Source organism: Bombus pyrosoma, linkage group LG14 (genome assembly GCF_014825855.1).
Source record: "Bombus pyrosoma isolate SC7728 linkage group LG14, ASM1482585v1, whole genome shotgun sequence".
Classification (NCBI taxonomy): domain Eukaryota; kingdom Metazoa; phylum Arthropoda; class Insecta; order Hymenoptera; family Apidae; genus Bombus; species Bombus pyrosoma.
The window spans coordinates 5,551,561-5,564,913 of NC_057783.1; the positions used below are offsets into that span (position 1 = coordinate 5,551,561).

Genomic DNA, 13,353 nt, shown 5'->3' on the forward strand with positions numbered 1-13,353 from the left:
GCGCGAATTCTTGAAAGGAATTTTAATTAGACGAAAATTACGCAATACGTAATAAGAAAGAATAAAATATTCGAGTTTTCGCGAAGAATACTCTTCTCCTCTGTGTTTATCTTTGTACAAGAATCTTGAATTAACTGTATATGTTGCGTTAACGCGAATAGAAACGAAATTCTGCTCTCCTTCGGATTATACGACAGTTGGTCCGCACAATCAAGTTAGAATCATCAGGATTTTGTTATCTATTGGATTAGCAACTAAGTGATAGCGGATTTTGTCATTAGGTGGTAATGATGCTTAGTTGTCAATCAAATAGCTACACGAATGAAAGTCCTTTTTTCCGTCCGTCGTCGTCCAGCCGTGTGCTTATTTATTTATCTCTGCACGCGGAAAGACTTTCCTTGCAATTTTTTCCTCTGGCGGATTGTCTTTATCCAGTTGCTTTGATTTGTGTTCACGCAGAGCTGTACTCTTTGCAAGGGATGGAGTTCCTGGAAGGTTTCGGCAAGAAAAAACAACAGCCAAATCAACAATCGAACAATATTTCGTCGGTGCACATCAATCCCCTAACGGCACAGTCTCTCAACATACACCTGCATGGTATCTTTGATTTTTTTTCTTCTTTATTTGCCATTCATTTCTTTAAGGAGTTTCTCTTTTTTAAACATTTACAGCGATGAAGAAAAGTACCGGCAAAAGTTAAATTGGAAGATTCTGTATTAATTAAAAGCATATATACTCCGTTTCTAATTAATTTTCTAATGTAATTTTCAAATGTTGAAAGCTGAATTTTCAAAGACTGAGAGCTAATATTACGATTTCGCTTGTCCAGAAGCAATTGTACGTAGATCTTTTATTTTTGAAGAACTGAAATCGTAAGAATCTTCTGTGTCAACTTTGATATTATTTTTATATTACACTTTTGGTCCTGTGTTGGGTTTCTAAACAATTCCAGTGTCGATTTTACGAGAGAAATCTCACGTTTCGTTCAGAACATTCATTTTTATTACACGTCTGTTTAACGTTAATGAATTATGATGTACTTAAACTTCAAGCTTCGAAGTGATATTTGATAAACAAATCAGATAAAGAATCGTACGTTTCATAGATTTATACGGAACTTTACACGTTCATACTTTTGTTCATCACTGTACAATTTCTTTTTTTTTTTTGGTCAATTTTTATTCATTTATTTCTTAGAGTTCTCATCTATAGTATTTTCTTCGTTATTTTCAATACATTTGATGTTTCTTACTTCGAAATGAATTAATAAGATATAACGAGCGTCTACCAGTTCGTTAATGAACAATACAAATTTCCAACGTTCTTTCCACGAGGAAAATTACTGTTTTCCTATGAACGGCAGTTTCAATTTATTCCTCGTTTTGATTTTTCCAGCCCTCTTCGCAGCCGTGGAACATGGCCATCTCGACAAAGCCAGAACGATTTTGGAGTCGACAGACGTGGATGTGAACAGGTGAGTTTCCGAATATTTTTCCGGCTTTTGATAGAATTTCATTTTGCCTTGAGTTGGAACATTTTCACGGTCCGTTTGGAAACGTTTTAATAATACATGCTCCACGTGCAATGAAGAATATACATTTCGAATGAAATTCTCACGCACGACCGGAAAAACAAAAATGTAACACTTGGCGAATGGGAAAAACGTTGGCGATATAACGCGTTGGTTCGATGACTGAGGCAAAGAACCGACCAACGATGGCACTCCACGTGATTCTGATGTAGGTTAATTGCAACTGTTAATTAATTTCGCCGCCAGCCCCAGAAAACAAGCCAATTAACATAGGATTGGACGATGGATCCTCTGAAACAAGCACCCGATTCCTATTCCCAACGTTTATCGATTTTTTAAAGCCATTGTAGTTACCTGATAATTATTCTCTTTTATGATTATTTATATCGTCTTAATCGTGGTTGATCATGTGGACAATTAATTAGAAGCCTTTATAATCCATATTTGGCCTGTGAATTATCTACGCAAATTAATACTCTCATGAGCATAATTGAGGAAAATAAACACGAACGAAGATTTCTTGCTACTGAGTTCTATTATGACGAGTGTTCTACTTGAAACATTTTACATATTTTTGTATGTTACGCGCGCATTTCTCAATTTTTAAATTTTAGCGTTGTTAAAAGCTGATAAAGACGAATTAGTTTAAAGTAGGTCGGTTTTAGTCCTTGCAAATGTAGATACAGAGCGTAATCTATTTTTAACCAGAATATGTGAAAATATTTTTATGAATATATTTTTGTGAACGCAACTAAAGAAATAGAATGTAGGAAGAGATTTATTTCGTACTTCAAATATTTTGTTGATTTTCGTACACCTATTATTATGCTCAGTTTTAGATTTTCCATAAATGAGAAAGAAATTCGCCAATTAATTATATCTACTAGCAAAAGTGATGACTTTAATCTGCTTTCTTTAATGGAACACGACAAAATTTTTATGAATATATTTTTCTGAACGTAACTAAAGAAATAGAATGTAGGAAGAGATTTATTTCGTATTTCAAATATTTTGTTGATTTTCGTACACCTATTATTATGCTCAGTTTTAGATTTTCCATAAATGAGAAAGAAATTCGCCAATTAATTATATCTACTAGCAAAAGTGATGACTTTAATCTGCCTTCCCTAATGGTACACGTCCTATTAGATTTTCAGTTAAAATTGAAGGCTATTATTTCGATGTAACTATAGATATTTTATTTTTCACAAATCATATCGCCAGAAGACTAACAGGGAAATTTTCATTGATTCTCACATGGCTGATCCGTTCGATTATTCGTGGAAATTATGGAACGAGAGAAATTCAGCGGAAAAATATTCAGGTCTGTTTCCCGAGACCTGACTTCTTTTCCCATCCTCGATAACAATTTACGATACAGGAAATGGATGGTCGACTCCATGTGGTAAAACGTATCCTGCCAACGAGAGCGAAAGATATCGTTCTCCTCGGATCGCAGTTAAGAATTTACGAGGAAAATTCGAGCTGCCCTATTTATGTCCTTTTTTCCGAAAAACAAAAACCTCTCTTAGTTCTTTAGTTCCCGTTGCTCTAGCGTGGCAAAAGTTCGATTCCTTCGAGATAAAAAGCGCGCGTTCCTGGCCCAAATGTTACTTTCTCGTGATGGAAATTCTTCGATCAATTCGATCGACACATCTTCTGTTGAAATTATATTTTATATTATAAATTTATTATACTTACAAAGTGTATTAATATTAGCCTCTTATTTTAATTTTTTTATTTACAACTTCGTCCATCTCTCAGGATTATTACCGCCTTATATTATGCAATATAAATATAGATATATATTTATTTATTTATATTTTTTAGATTAGTTAGAAGAGCTTTGCGTCTTTTTGAGAAACCGTAAGACACGCTTTAATACTTCCGTCTTGTTTAGGATCGGCTTATAGCTGTCTGGAATGTCACGTTGTTTCCTTTTCGTTTTGAAATTTCAAGCACCCAATTAGTAAGCGTTTTACAGTGATTTTTTTTTTATTGCAAATGTTACACTTTTTCCGTCCTTCTTTTGCGATTAAGCAGAAGTGCACGAAGCTTGTTCGACCTATTCTCAGTCTTTTCTGAATATCGATTGATGTTTCCTGTCCAACGAATTTGCAGATCTATTTTTGGAAAATATCATCATCTCGGACTAAATGGACGTCTATCGTCGTGTTTTCGTTTTCCCATGTCGAGTTCCGCAGCGATTCGATTTTACTTTCGATGATCGCTTTCATGTCATTGTGATATATTAGTTGTGACGTCGGATTGAATGTAATATCGAACTTGGTCTGTCGCAACCGTGTTCTCAGCTTTGCAGTTTTACTTGCAAAAGTGTGCAACGTGTTACGTAACTTGGAGAAAAGGTAGAGGGTGCAGAGAAGGGAGAGAAAAGGAGGAATAAAGAGAATAATGGAGCAAAAGCGTATATTTTTCTGAATTTATTAATATTTATTTTTATTTATATTCCGTATTTGCGACTGATATCATACAACGGCGGATAAAAGACAGTTTAAAATTGATACACTATGAATTTTAATAACTTTCGTGCTAACAATTTCTTATCATATTTGTAACGATCAACTAGTCTATGATATACATGTGTGTTCGCTGTTTTCATTAAAATTTTATATCCATTTTGTAAAATTACAGTGTCTTTTTATACTTCCTATTTTATAAACTTTCTTTTGTTTGCCAAATTGTATGTTTCACGAGTGAAGCATTTAATATCATCGAGTAAGGTACACACCTTTACCGCACCTATCAATTTTTACATTTCATCCATAATATTCACCTGTATTATACCAAAGTGACTTCATCTATATTTCTTTCTAATTCTTTTTTTTTTTTATCCTCTCTTACAAACTATGTCAAGCAACAGTCACTTATATTAAACCTACACGACGATACTTTAACCAGACTGCGAATTTTTATGCATTTGTGGGAAACTTGAAAGTGCAAAATTGCACTTTGCAAGATTGCGAGAATGCACGTAATGTACGAAAAATAAGTAAAATATCCAAAGCACAGTATTTGCCCGTAATGCTCGGCAGGTAAAAGACAGTTTCCTATCGAAATTCAACATTTTTACTTATATTCGCAAAGATACGAATGCGCATAAAAATCCGCACTCTAATTATAACGAAGTCTACTATATAACGAAGAAACTTGACTTTTTCCATCGAGTTTTACTTTTGCACGTAAAAGTGCTCGACTTGGCGAACCGCTAGACACGACGAAGACAATGTGAACATTTACGAGCAGTCGCTACCATAAAACACGATTCCTCGTAAAATTCTATTCGAATAAAATTCACTGGCACATCGATACACGGTTTGTTAGCCTATCGGTGGATCTTGATATAAGCAGAACGGGACAAAGTCGAGGCACGAGACAGTAAATTCCAATTTGCTCGGTGCCTTGTAGTACGTTAGCTCGCGTTAATTAGCGTTCGATGCAACGTCCGTTTGTCTAGGGCCCAGACAAACCCTTCGTACGCATTTCGACACGTTACACGGTTCCTACATTGTAATCGTATCGATCCGTAACATAAGGCTCGTTAGATATGTTGCAATCCCCGACGATAATTAGATTTAGTCGAGTAAATGGACACCATAGACGCAGATATTCCACAGCGAGCTTGCTGTGCGCGCTAATAACTATTCATCCGATATGTAATCTACTTAAGTCGAAAGTTACTTGGATGCAACGTTCCGTTGTCATACGTAACGCGTGTTAATTGTTTTTCCGTCCTTTGTTGTACGGCGTGTCGAAGAATTGGTATAATTGCAAATTGAAATTTCATGGTAGATTTTTATGCAATTTTATGGAAATTTAATATAGCGATACTCTGAAGTACCGGAGTCAAGTCCCTGTTATTCAAAGAACGACCCGAAGAGAACAAACAGGAGTTTGAAACTTCCTCTTTGACACGTACCTTCACAAGAAAAATAGTCCGAACGAAAAAGGATGAAACTCTGGTGATCCCTCGGACGAACAGGTCACTGTCCACATTTCTACCAAATTTAGTATTTTAAATTCTAATCAGTCGACATCGATTATACTTGAGTTATCTAAGCTTCAACATCTCGTCGATATCGAACTTCGCGTCATTAGTTGTCGTTAGTCTTTGATATACAATTTTATAAAAGATAGTATTTCATTTTCACGTAAAAAAAAGATAGAATTACTTTCCTGACGAGTAATAAAATTAATGTATGCGCCATTGTTGGCTGTTCTTCAAGCCAAAGTTTCATCCAAATTTCATTCAGATCAGAGCCTTCACGTAAGAACCGGTAATATAAAAATACTTTCGGATGTCACGTTTGTTTAACGCCGATAAATTGCTGAGAAAATTACTTAGCTCCGTTCGAATATCCTTCTGATCTCGTCTTACCACCCTGTACGTATCGATTAACCTGTTTATCGGTTAGCTGTTTGTGACGAGTATACTCGTCGTGATTAAAAGATACCTACAATTTGCTGTTTAAAATGCAACTTGATAATTGCAGTAAATTGTAGTGACAAAGTTAAGAAATAAAAGAATCGTTTCATTACAACATAATTCCATGTTTGACGAGTATACTCGTCATTGCTTGCTTTCTGCGACATATTTCAGCTACACAATTTTCAAAGAGGTCGCGACAGCTAGCTGGTTAAAGTAATATGAAAGATGAATCGATCGCGAAAATGATCGAACGCAACGAGTGGAATACGAAATGACAAACACGCATCGAACTTTCGATGCGTAATCGAATGATCGCGATCCGCGAGTCGACGTTTGCATTGCAATCGGTGTACATGCGTCGTAATCGTCGCTGAATGTCCCATTCGCTGCCACGATAATCCGTTTATCCACTTCTTCTCTCTTTGTCCCAGTTTACTAATGGCAGTTCGCGAAAGCACGTTTATCCCGGAACGAAATTGATGCCGATTACCTCACGGAAATAGGCGTAACCGTTTATTTTCCGTTCGAAAGCGGGCACATGGTATCCGCTGGAATTTTCCATGGATTTTGCGATTTATTTAATCTATGCGTATATATATATATATATATATATACTATGTGTATTCTGCAGAACTATGTGTTCGGCAGAATGGGCAACATTTTCAGTAATTTTTGTAACAATAAACTTTATAATTACTTCACATTATTTCATTATGTATTCCTAATCTTCCGTTACGGCAAAAACAAACTTAAACTGCGATAATATCCATCGAGACAACGATCTACAGTGAGATAACGAGACGCGATAACGGACGTACCGAGCGAAAATTCAAAGTCGATTTTCTCGAAAACAAAGCCTCAAACGAAAAATTTTCATTCTATATTTTCGACTTCTTTTTTCGCGTAGAATCACCCCCTTCCCGCTTGTACCACCGGTTACCAACCACCCTGTATATATATCGCGTACATACGACTGCGATCACACGATGGAAATTCGTGTATTTTTTGCATTAGACTCTTTTTGATACTTTTTTTTTTTCATTCAAAAGAAATCTCATCGATGAATCGTTAGATACGATAAATTATTTCAGCGTGATTTTTGCAATGATCTGGCGTTAAATGGCAATTAATATTTTCTCAGGAGTAACGTCGGTGTGAATTGAATTCTTTCAGCGTGAACAGCGACGGCCTGTCACCACTGGATGTTGCGGTGCTCAGCAACAATAGGCCGCTTGCAAAAATGCTGGTCGCGTTCGGCGCACAGGAGGGTAACCAGTGTAAGTACACAGGAATTCAATTGGAAATTTCGTTTCTTACGTTTATCCAGCTGTCGATCAGCGCGAAATTTCCTTTAACACCCTTTAACTTTAAATCTTCAACAGCGTTGTATTCTACGAAGTATGGTTTAACGATAATTTAATTTAATTCAATTTCAAATTGTACATTTTTTTCTTCTTTTTTTTTTTAATTTGCATAAATGTTACAATCAATCCTCATTGAGAATTATAAGTAAATTTTTCTGGCGTGCTACTATGTCGCGTTTAATTAGTGTTTGTCGTGTGTTTGATTCTAGTTGAATCTAGTGCTTCAATCTAAAGGACAATGTCTTTTTAGCCTGCGGATCTGATCCGACGTGTCAAGAAATTGAGTAATTAATGAAGTAGTATGAATATGAAGAGTTAGTATTACTGAATTTGAATATTTCTTCTTTGACCGTGGATATCTTGAGATCGCGATGTATTGTTTCATTGGTAACAAACCAAGGTGCATCTGTCAAGGATCTTAGAAGAATTTCTATGTTGGAATTACTCGCTGTTCCTCATAATTGGATTCCATAGGTCCAAACAGGTTTTAATATGGCCTCATATAGCATTATTTTACTCTACGTGCTTAAGCTGGAACGTCTGCCAATGAGGCAGTAGAATTTTTCTAATAAATTGTATATTTATCGTTATTTCTTTTGCTCGTCTAACTCTATGCAAATTCTTATATCATCTGATCAATCGGTTTCTCAATTTTTGTTAATATAAGAATTTGCAAGAACGAAGACTCGACGAAGTTTATTTTATTAAACTGTCGCGTCACTTGGCTACAAAGGTACATAATATATACTATGTGTTAATATCGTTCAAGTTTTATTTATTATTATTAGACTATGAACATTTTCTACTTGCACGTTTTATCGTGAAATTGCATTATGTGAAACTGTTTCAGTAAAGGAGCGTCGAAAAATAGAATCTGTAATTCAGTCATAAATTTTATAGTTTAATAATATAATTATCTCTTCTTGTAACAAAAGTTTTGCTCGGTTATGAGAGAGAGAAAGTTTTTGATTCTTAAAGACCATCACACGTTGAAGTTTTTCTCTTAGGTTTTCCATCTAATGTTTCTCACCAGTATCATCTAGTGATAGTGAAACATTTAATTCCACTTCTTAATTTTTAATCTAAAAAAAGATGTAGCGAGACGAACGAACTCTCTGGCTCGTGATAGCCTTTAAGGGTTGGCAACTTCTCCTCTCATAGTTGATGATAGCTTCTCGCATGATAGCCTTTAAGGATTAAAAACTTCTGCTCTCATAACCGAGCGGTACTCCTGTTATACGCGAGATAGGAATTATAAACTTCATAAGTAAAGGACTTAGAAATTTTCTTCGTCGATTCCTTCGTCCATGGGGGAAAGATCAGGGGCAGAGGGTAAAATGCGCGCAAAATAAGAAACTTGGCAAAGATTTTTCAAAAATTTACAGCGTTTGCGGAGTCGTTTGTTTTGTTGAATCAAATCGATATTCTTTCGCTTCTTCCGTGAAAAACCTCGATGCAGGCGATTTCGGCGTGGGAAAGCAGGTAAATTGAAGGCCTCTCGATAGGTCGCCTCTGTTTCGGAAAACAATACGCTTGCAAATTTCTCGTTTCTATGGTCAGAGTAAAAAAAAAAACGTGCAGAGAAGTTTGATGAATGGCAGGAAACCCTAAAATCTTTTTATTTTCCACCCCCGAGATAATTTGTTGGTAGCTTCAGTTGGTTCACGGCTACAGGGAACACGATCCGAAAAATACATAGTTCAATGTGAAAGTTTACTCGTGTACGTGGCGAACGACCAAATTCGAAAAGATTGCACGATGGATTCATAGTGACCTAAAAGTTGGAGAGGAATTAAAGAGAAAAAAAAACGTAGCGATTTTTAGTGATGAAAAAAAAGGGAGGGGGAGGAATAGCCGAACAGGATAGAATTCCTATTAGTATTGCGCAGTCTGTAATAAAAATGCAGTCGAGCTTTATTGCGTTTCGACCGCGAGGGAACAAAAAATATAACGAGAATTCGAGGCTTGTGAAAAGGAGCGAAGAAACTTTCCACCGAGCCTTTCTCCTCATCTGCCAATTTACAAGTGTAATCGCAAGCGTAGAATCTCGCTCCGCTGATAATTAAACTCTACAACCTTCCCTCCCTTCTTTCGCTTCCCGACGAAAATTAATGTGATTTCGCCCTTACGATACCGCTTTTCCATTTTAATCTAATCTTCCAGGATAATCTTTCAAATACTCGTACAATCGGTTACTATGTGATCGTCCATCGTAGATTGTCTAAAGCGTAAATATCGCGACAAAGACGTTACTTTCAATAATATGTTTGGTATTGTAATTTTGTATGAATTGTGAAAATGATAGATAACACTTCATTAGACCTGTCAAAAGGATAGAAATAAAAGTTTCGATCAAAATTTGAAATACTGCAACAAGCGTGTTAGCGCCCAAAATATGTCTGGTTTCATGTTCTCTATTAATTAAATTGAAACATATGTACAGAGAAACGATACAATTATTTATTGTTAGTCATACGAAAAGGCAGAGGCGACGAGATGCAAGATAAAATTTCAATTAAAGTTTGAAATATTGCAACAGATATATTAGCTTCGGCAGTATCTCTGGTTTCAAATATTTTATTAATTAAATTGAAACAGGCGTTGAAAAAGATTGAAGGAGCACTCTTTATTAGTGGTATTGAAAAGAGGATATAAAAAGATGATTAAAATAATTTCAATAACACGTTTGGTATTCAATTTTGTATGAATTGTGAAAATGATAGATAACACTTCATTAGACCTGTTGAAAGGAAGGGACAAAAAGATACCAATTAAATTATGAAATATTGCAACGAGCGTGTTAGCTCCAAAAATATGTCCGCTTTCAAATTTTCTATTAATTAGACTGAAACATACGTTCAAAGAAATAATATAATTCGTTAGACGTAAGAAACGCAAGAGGTGACGTGATAGAAAATAAAATTTCAATTAAAGCGAACTCCAACAATGTCTTTGGTTTTAAATTTTCTGTTAATTAAATTGAAACATACGTTCAAAGAGATAATACCATTTATTAGACACATTAAAAGGAAGAGGCGCCAAGATACAAGATAAAATTTCAATTAAAATTTAAAATATCCTAACAAATATATTGGCTTGAGCAACATTTCTGGTCCCGACATACATACACGTGTTGAAGTATGCGTACATCGAATTTTCTGCCCGTGTTCGTTTACTCTTTGTTATTCCCTTAATTTCTGGCGTAATTCACTCTCGCCAAAGTTAATATTCACCGATTAAAGTTTCAATTGAAACGGTTAAGCGAATCTGATGTATTTATGCAAGACGAGTAATCTTCCTTACGAGAGTGAAATTACTTTTATAATGGAATTCCATCGCTTTACGCTACGTTTTACACGTTCTACAATGTAATACTCGTTTGTTTACTTCGGAGATTTTAATGATGTAACGCTGTTACCAACCTGATTTATGCTGGCATTAAAGTCTCTTGAATTAAAATCTCCACTTTTCTCGGACGAGTCTGTTTTATTTAAAGTGAAAGCGTGATGTAATCTTCAAGGGAAAAAAATCAAGATTTTTTTTTTATTACATAATGTAAAATGTCGTCTTGGTTTCTTCCAAACAGTTTTATTAATTTAGCTCCGATTCTTTAGTCCAATTTCTTCGATCTTCTATTCTTAAAAATCAAAAATTTGCCTTCGGTGTTTCTCGAACATTTATCAATCGAAGTCTACGCTTTAGAAAACACATTCGAATACGCTTGACCCCTTGAAAGTTAAAGATCTGTCTTCGCTTTTTCTCAAAAGATTTGTATTAATCGAAGTGTGCAAATAATACTTTGGAAAAATTTCAGCGAGTGCACTTAATCTCTTAGAAAAATGCTAAACTTGTCATGGTTTTTCCCCAAATTTCTAAACTTAAATTTAATTCATTGGAAACATTTCTCTCAATTATTTCTTCACATTTCGTCATTTAGAAACTAGAGACTCGTTTCTCCTGGTTCTTTTATCCTCATCTTCGTCTCGTTAGTTGAGATCAAATTTTTTAGAGAATTCTTTTCGAACAGAAACAGCCATACTGTAACAAGCTCAGTTTATGAATGAAGGGAAATAAAAATTATTTCGTCATCGATATCTTAATCTCTCGTTACTGTCAGAAACCACATGGAAAGTTGTGAAATGATCCGATCAGAGATAAAGTGCCTCGGCAGAAAGTGAAAATCGATATCCGATGTGGACACAATTGTGGCTAAACGATCGCGACGTAACCGTCTGTCCCGGATGCAAACCACCGCAGATTTTTCATTCATAAACACCGGGTACGAGTTGAATCGGCTCAATTAGCCGGATGATTTTTGCACTATTCTCCGCTCACAAACCACGTTGATTCGTGCAATTGACTCGATTACGCGTTTCCTCGATAGTCCACTCTTGAATTTCGTCTACCAATTTTTTGTATTTCTCCTTTTTTTCCCTCTTTCGTAATTTTTCCACCGGTCTACGGAGAGTTAAATTGTTTCCTAACAAAGTCCATTCGTAACGTTTGAAAAATTGGCCTTCTCTGCCAGAAATTTTTATTTTTATTTTTTTATGTAAAGAAATTTTATGGAGTTTTAGTATCATACGAGAGATTCTGCTGGTTCTGGTTTTATAAAATTGTCTTTCATAAATTATAAAAGCCTGTCTTGGTTCCCTTCTGAACTTCGATTTAATTCTCCAGAGACGTTTCTACGGGGATACTTAAACTCTCAAAAATTGAAAACTTATCTTTCATTTCTCTGCAATTTCCTTTGGCCTTTCTCGAACTTCCTTTGATATTGAACTTTCACAAGGAATCTTTTTGATTCTGTTTGCGCAGTCAAATCTCCAGAGTCGCTGGGCAGTCACTTGGCTTCGTTGCTGTTGGAGGCTGAACACAGAGTTCAAGAACTCGGAGGCAGTACTTCCGGCAGCGGTGGGACTACCCTCCTGGAACCACCAAGCAGTCATAGATCAAGTTTTTCGTCGCAGCACAACAATCTCACGGGATGCGGCGGTAGCGCGGAGGACAAGCAACTCGCTTTGTGGGAAAGAAGAGCTAGAGCGCTTAGAAAAATGTTGCTTGGATTCGATCAAGCGAGTAAGTCATTCACAAGTATCATTTTGATGATATAGCAATAATTAGGTGACGGATGTTTATGCGATTTTATATTTTTTTTAACGCGCCAAAAAAAAAAGAAAGTAAAAATTTGCTTCACCTGCTAAATATTCTAAAAATTACTCTACTTTAGATACTTTAGATACTTTTGTAAATTGTACGCAATTAAACTTTCCAAAAATGCATAAACATTAGCGGCTAATACGAGAATAAAAAGTTTTTAAATAAAATTGACAATACTAATCTATTTCAGGACCACCAGACATGCCATTTTTGGTCGCAGTGGACGTCACAGGAACAAATTCTGTAACAGTGAGGTTTCAAGAACCAGATTCCCATGATTCTCCAATCTGCACGAAATTTAAAGTCCAATGGAGTATCAAAGAAGATTTCTCGGTGATCTGTGGCGAGAGAGAGGTGCTAGATATGAAACAAAGGGAATGCAGGATTGACGATCTGATTCAGGGACAGAAGTATTATTTTCGAGCAGCTGCTGGCAATTTGAAGGGCTACAGCAGGTTCAGGAACTCTACTCCCGCCCACGTAACACCTAGCAGTACGATCATTTTTTTTATTTCTTTTCTATAGAATGCATTGCAAATGAAGAGCGTATACAGAAGGCTATCTTTGTTAATTTCCTGACCTTTATGGTTAAAAATCTCAGTATGAAATAATTAGAAATGATCTAATATTGTAGATTCGAAGATATAAATCTTAGTACAAGTTTCTTATAAGAAACGGATATGTTTAATTGTTATGTTAGTTTAATCGATATTAGTCTGCATAAATAATGTTCAATATTGATATTTTTTAAATGTTCAAGAAAGTAAGAAAAATACATATTTACTCTGCAAATGTTGAATTTTAAAACTGTCCTTCTATAAAAGATAGGACATGTAACTTGTCACTTGCCT

The 13,353-nt window shown here is 35.5% G+C and overlaps 1 protein-coding gene across 16 annotated transcripts in view; it reads left to right on the forward strand.

Moving 5' to 3' along the window:
• LOC122574722 (ankyrin repeat and fibronectin type-III domain-containing protein 1) overlaps positions 1–13,353 on the forward strand; it is a 189,573-nt gene that overhangs the window by 169,875 nt on the left and 6,345 nt on the right. For 15 of the 16 annotated variants that reach the window (XR_006319146.1, XR_006319147.1, XR_006319148.1 and 12 more), the window contains 5 exons: positions 460–597; positions 1,396–1,474; positions 7,152–7,255; positions 12,161–12,421; positions 12,693–12,995. Coding sequence is in view for 13 of the 16 variants with exons in the window: in XM_043742643.1 (XP_043598578.1) it covers positions 460–597; positions 1,396–1,474; positions 7,152–7,255; positions 12,161–12,421; positions 12,693–12,995 (885 nt within the window). In the remaining 3 variants the exon portion in view is untranslated. The remainder of the gene's footprint in view (positions 1–459; positions 598–1,395; positions 1,475–7,151; positions 7,256–12,160; positions 12,422–12,692; positions 12,996–13,353) is intronic. The other variant, XM_043742649.1, reaches the window with a different exon arrangement.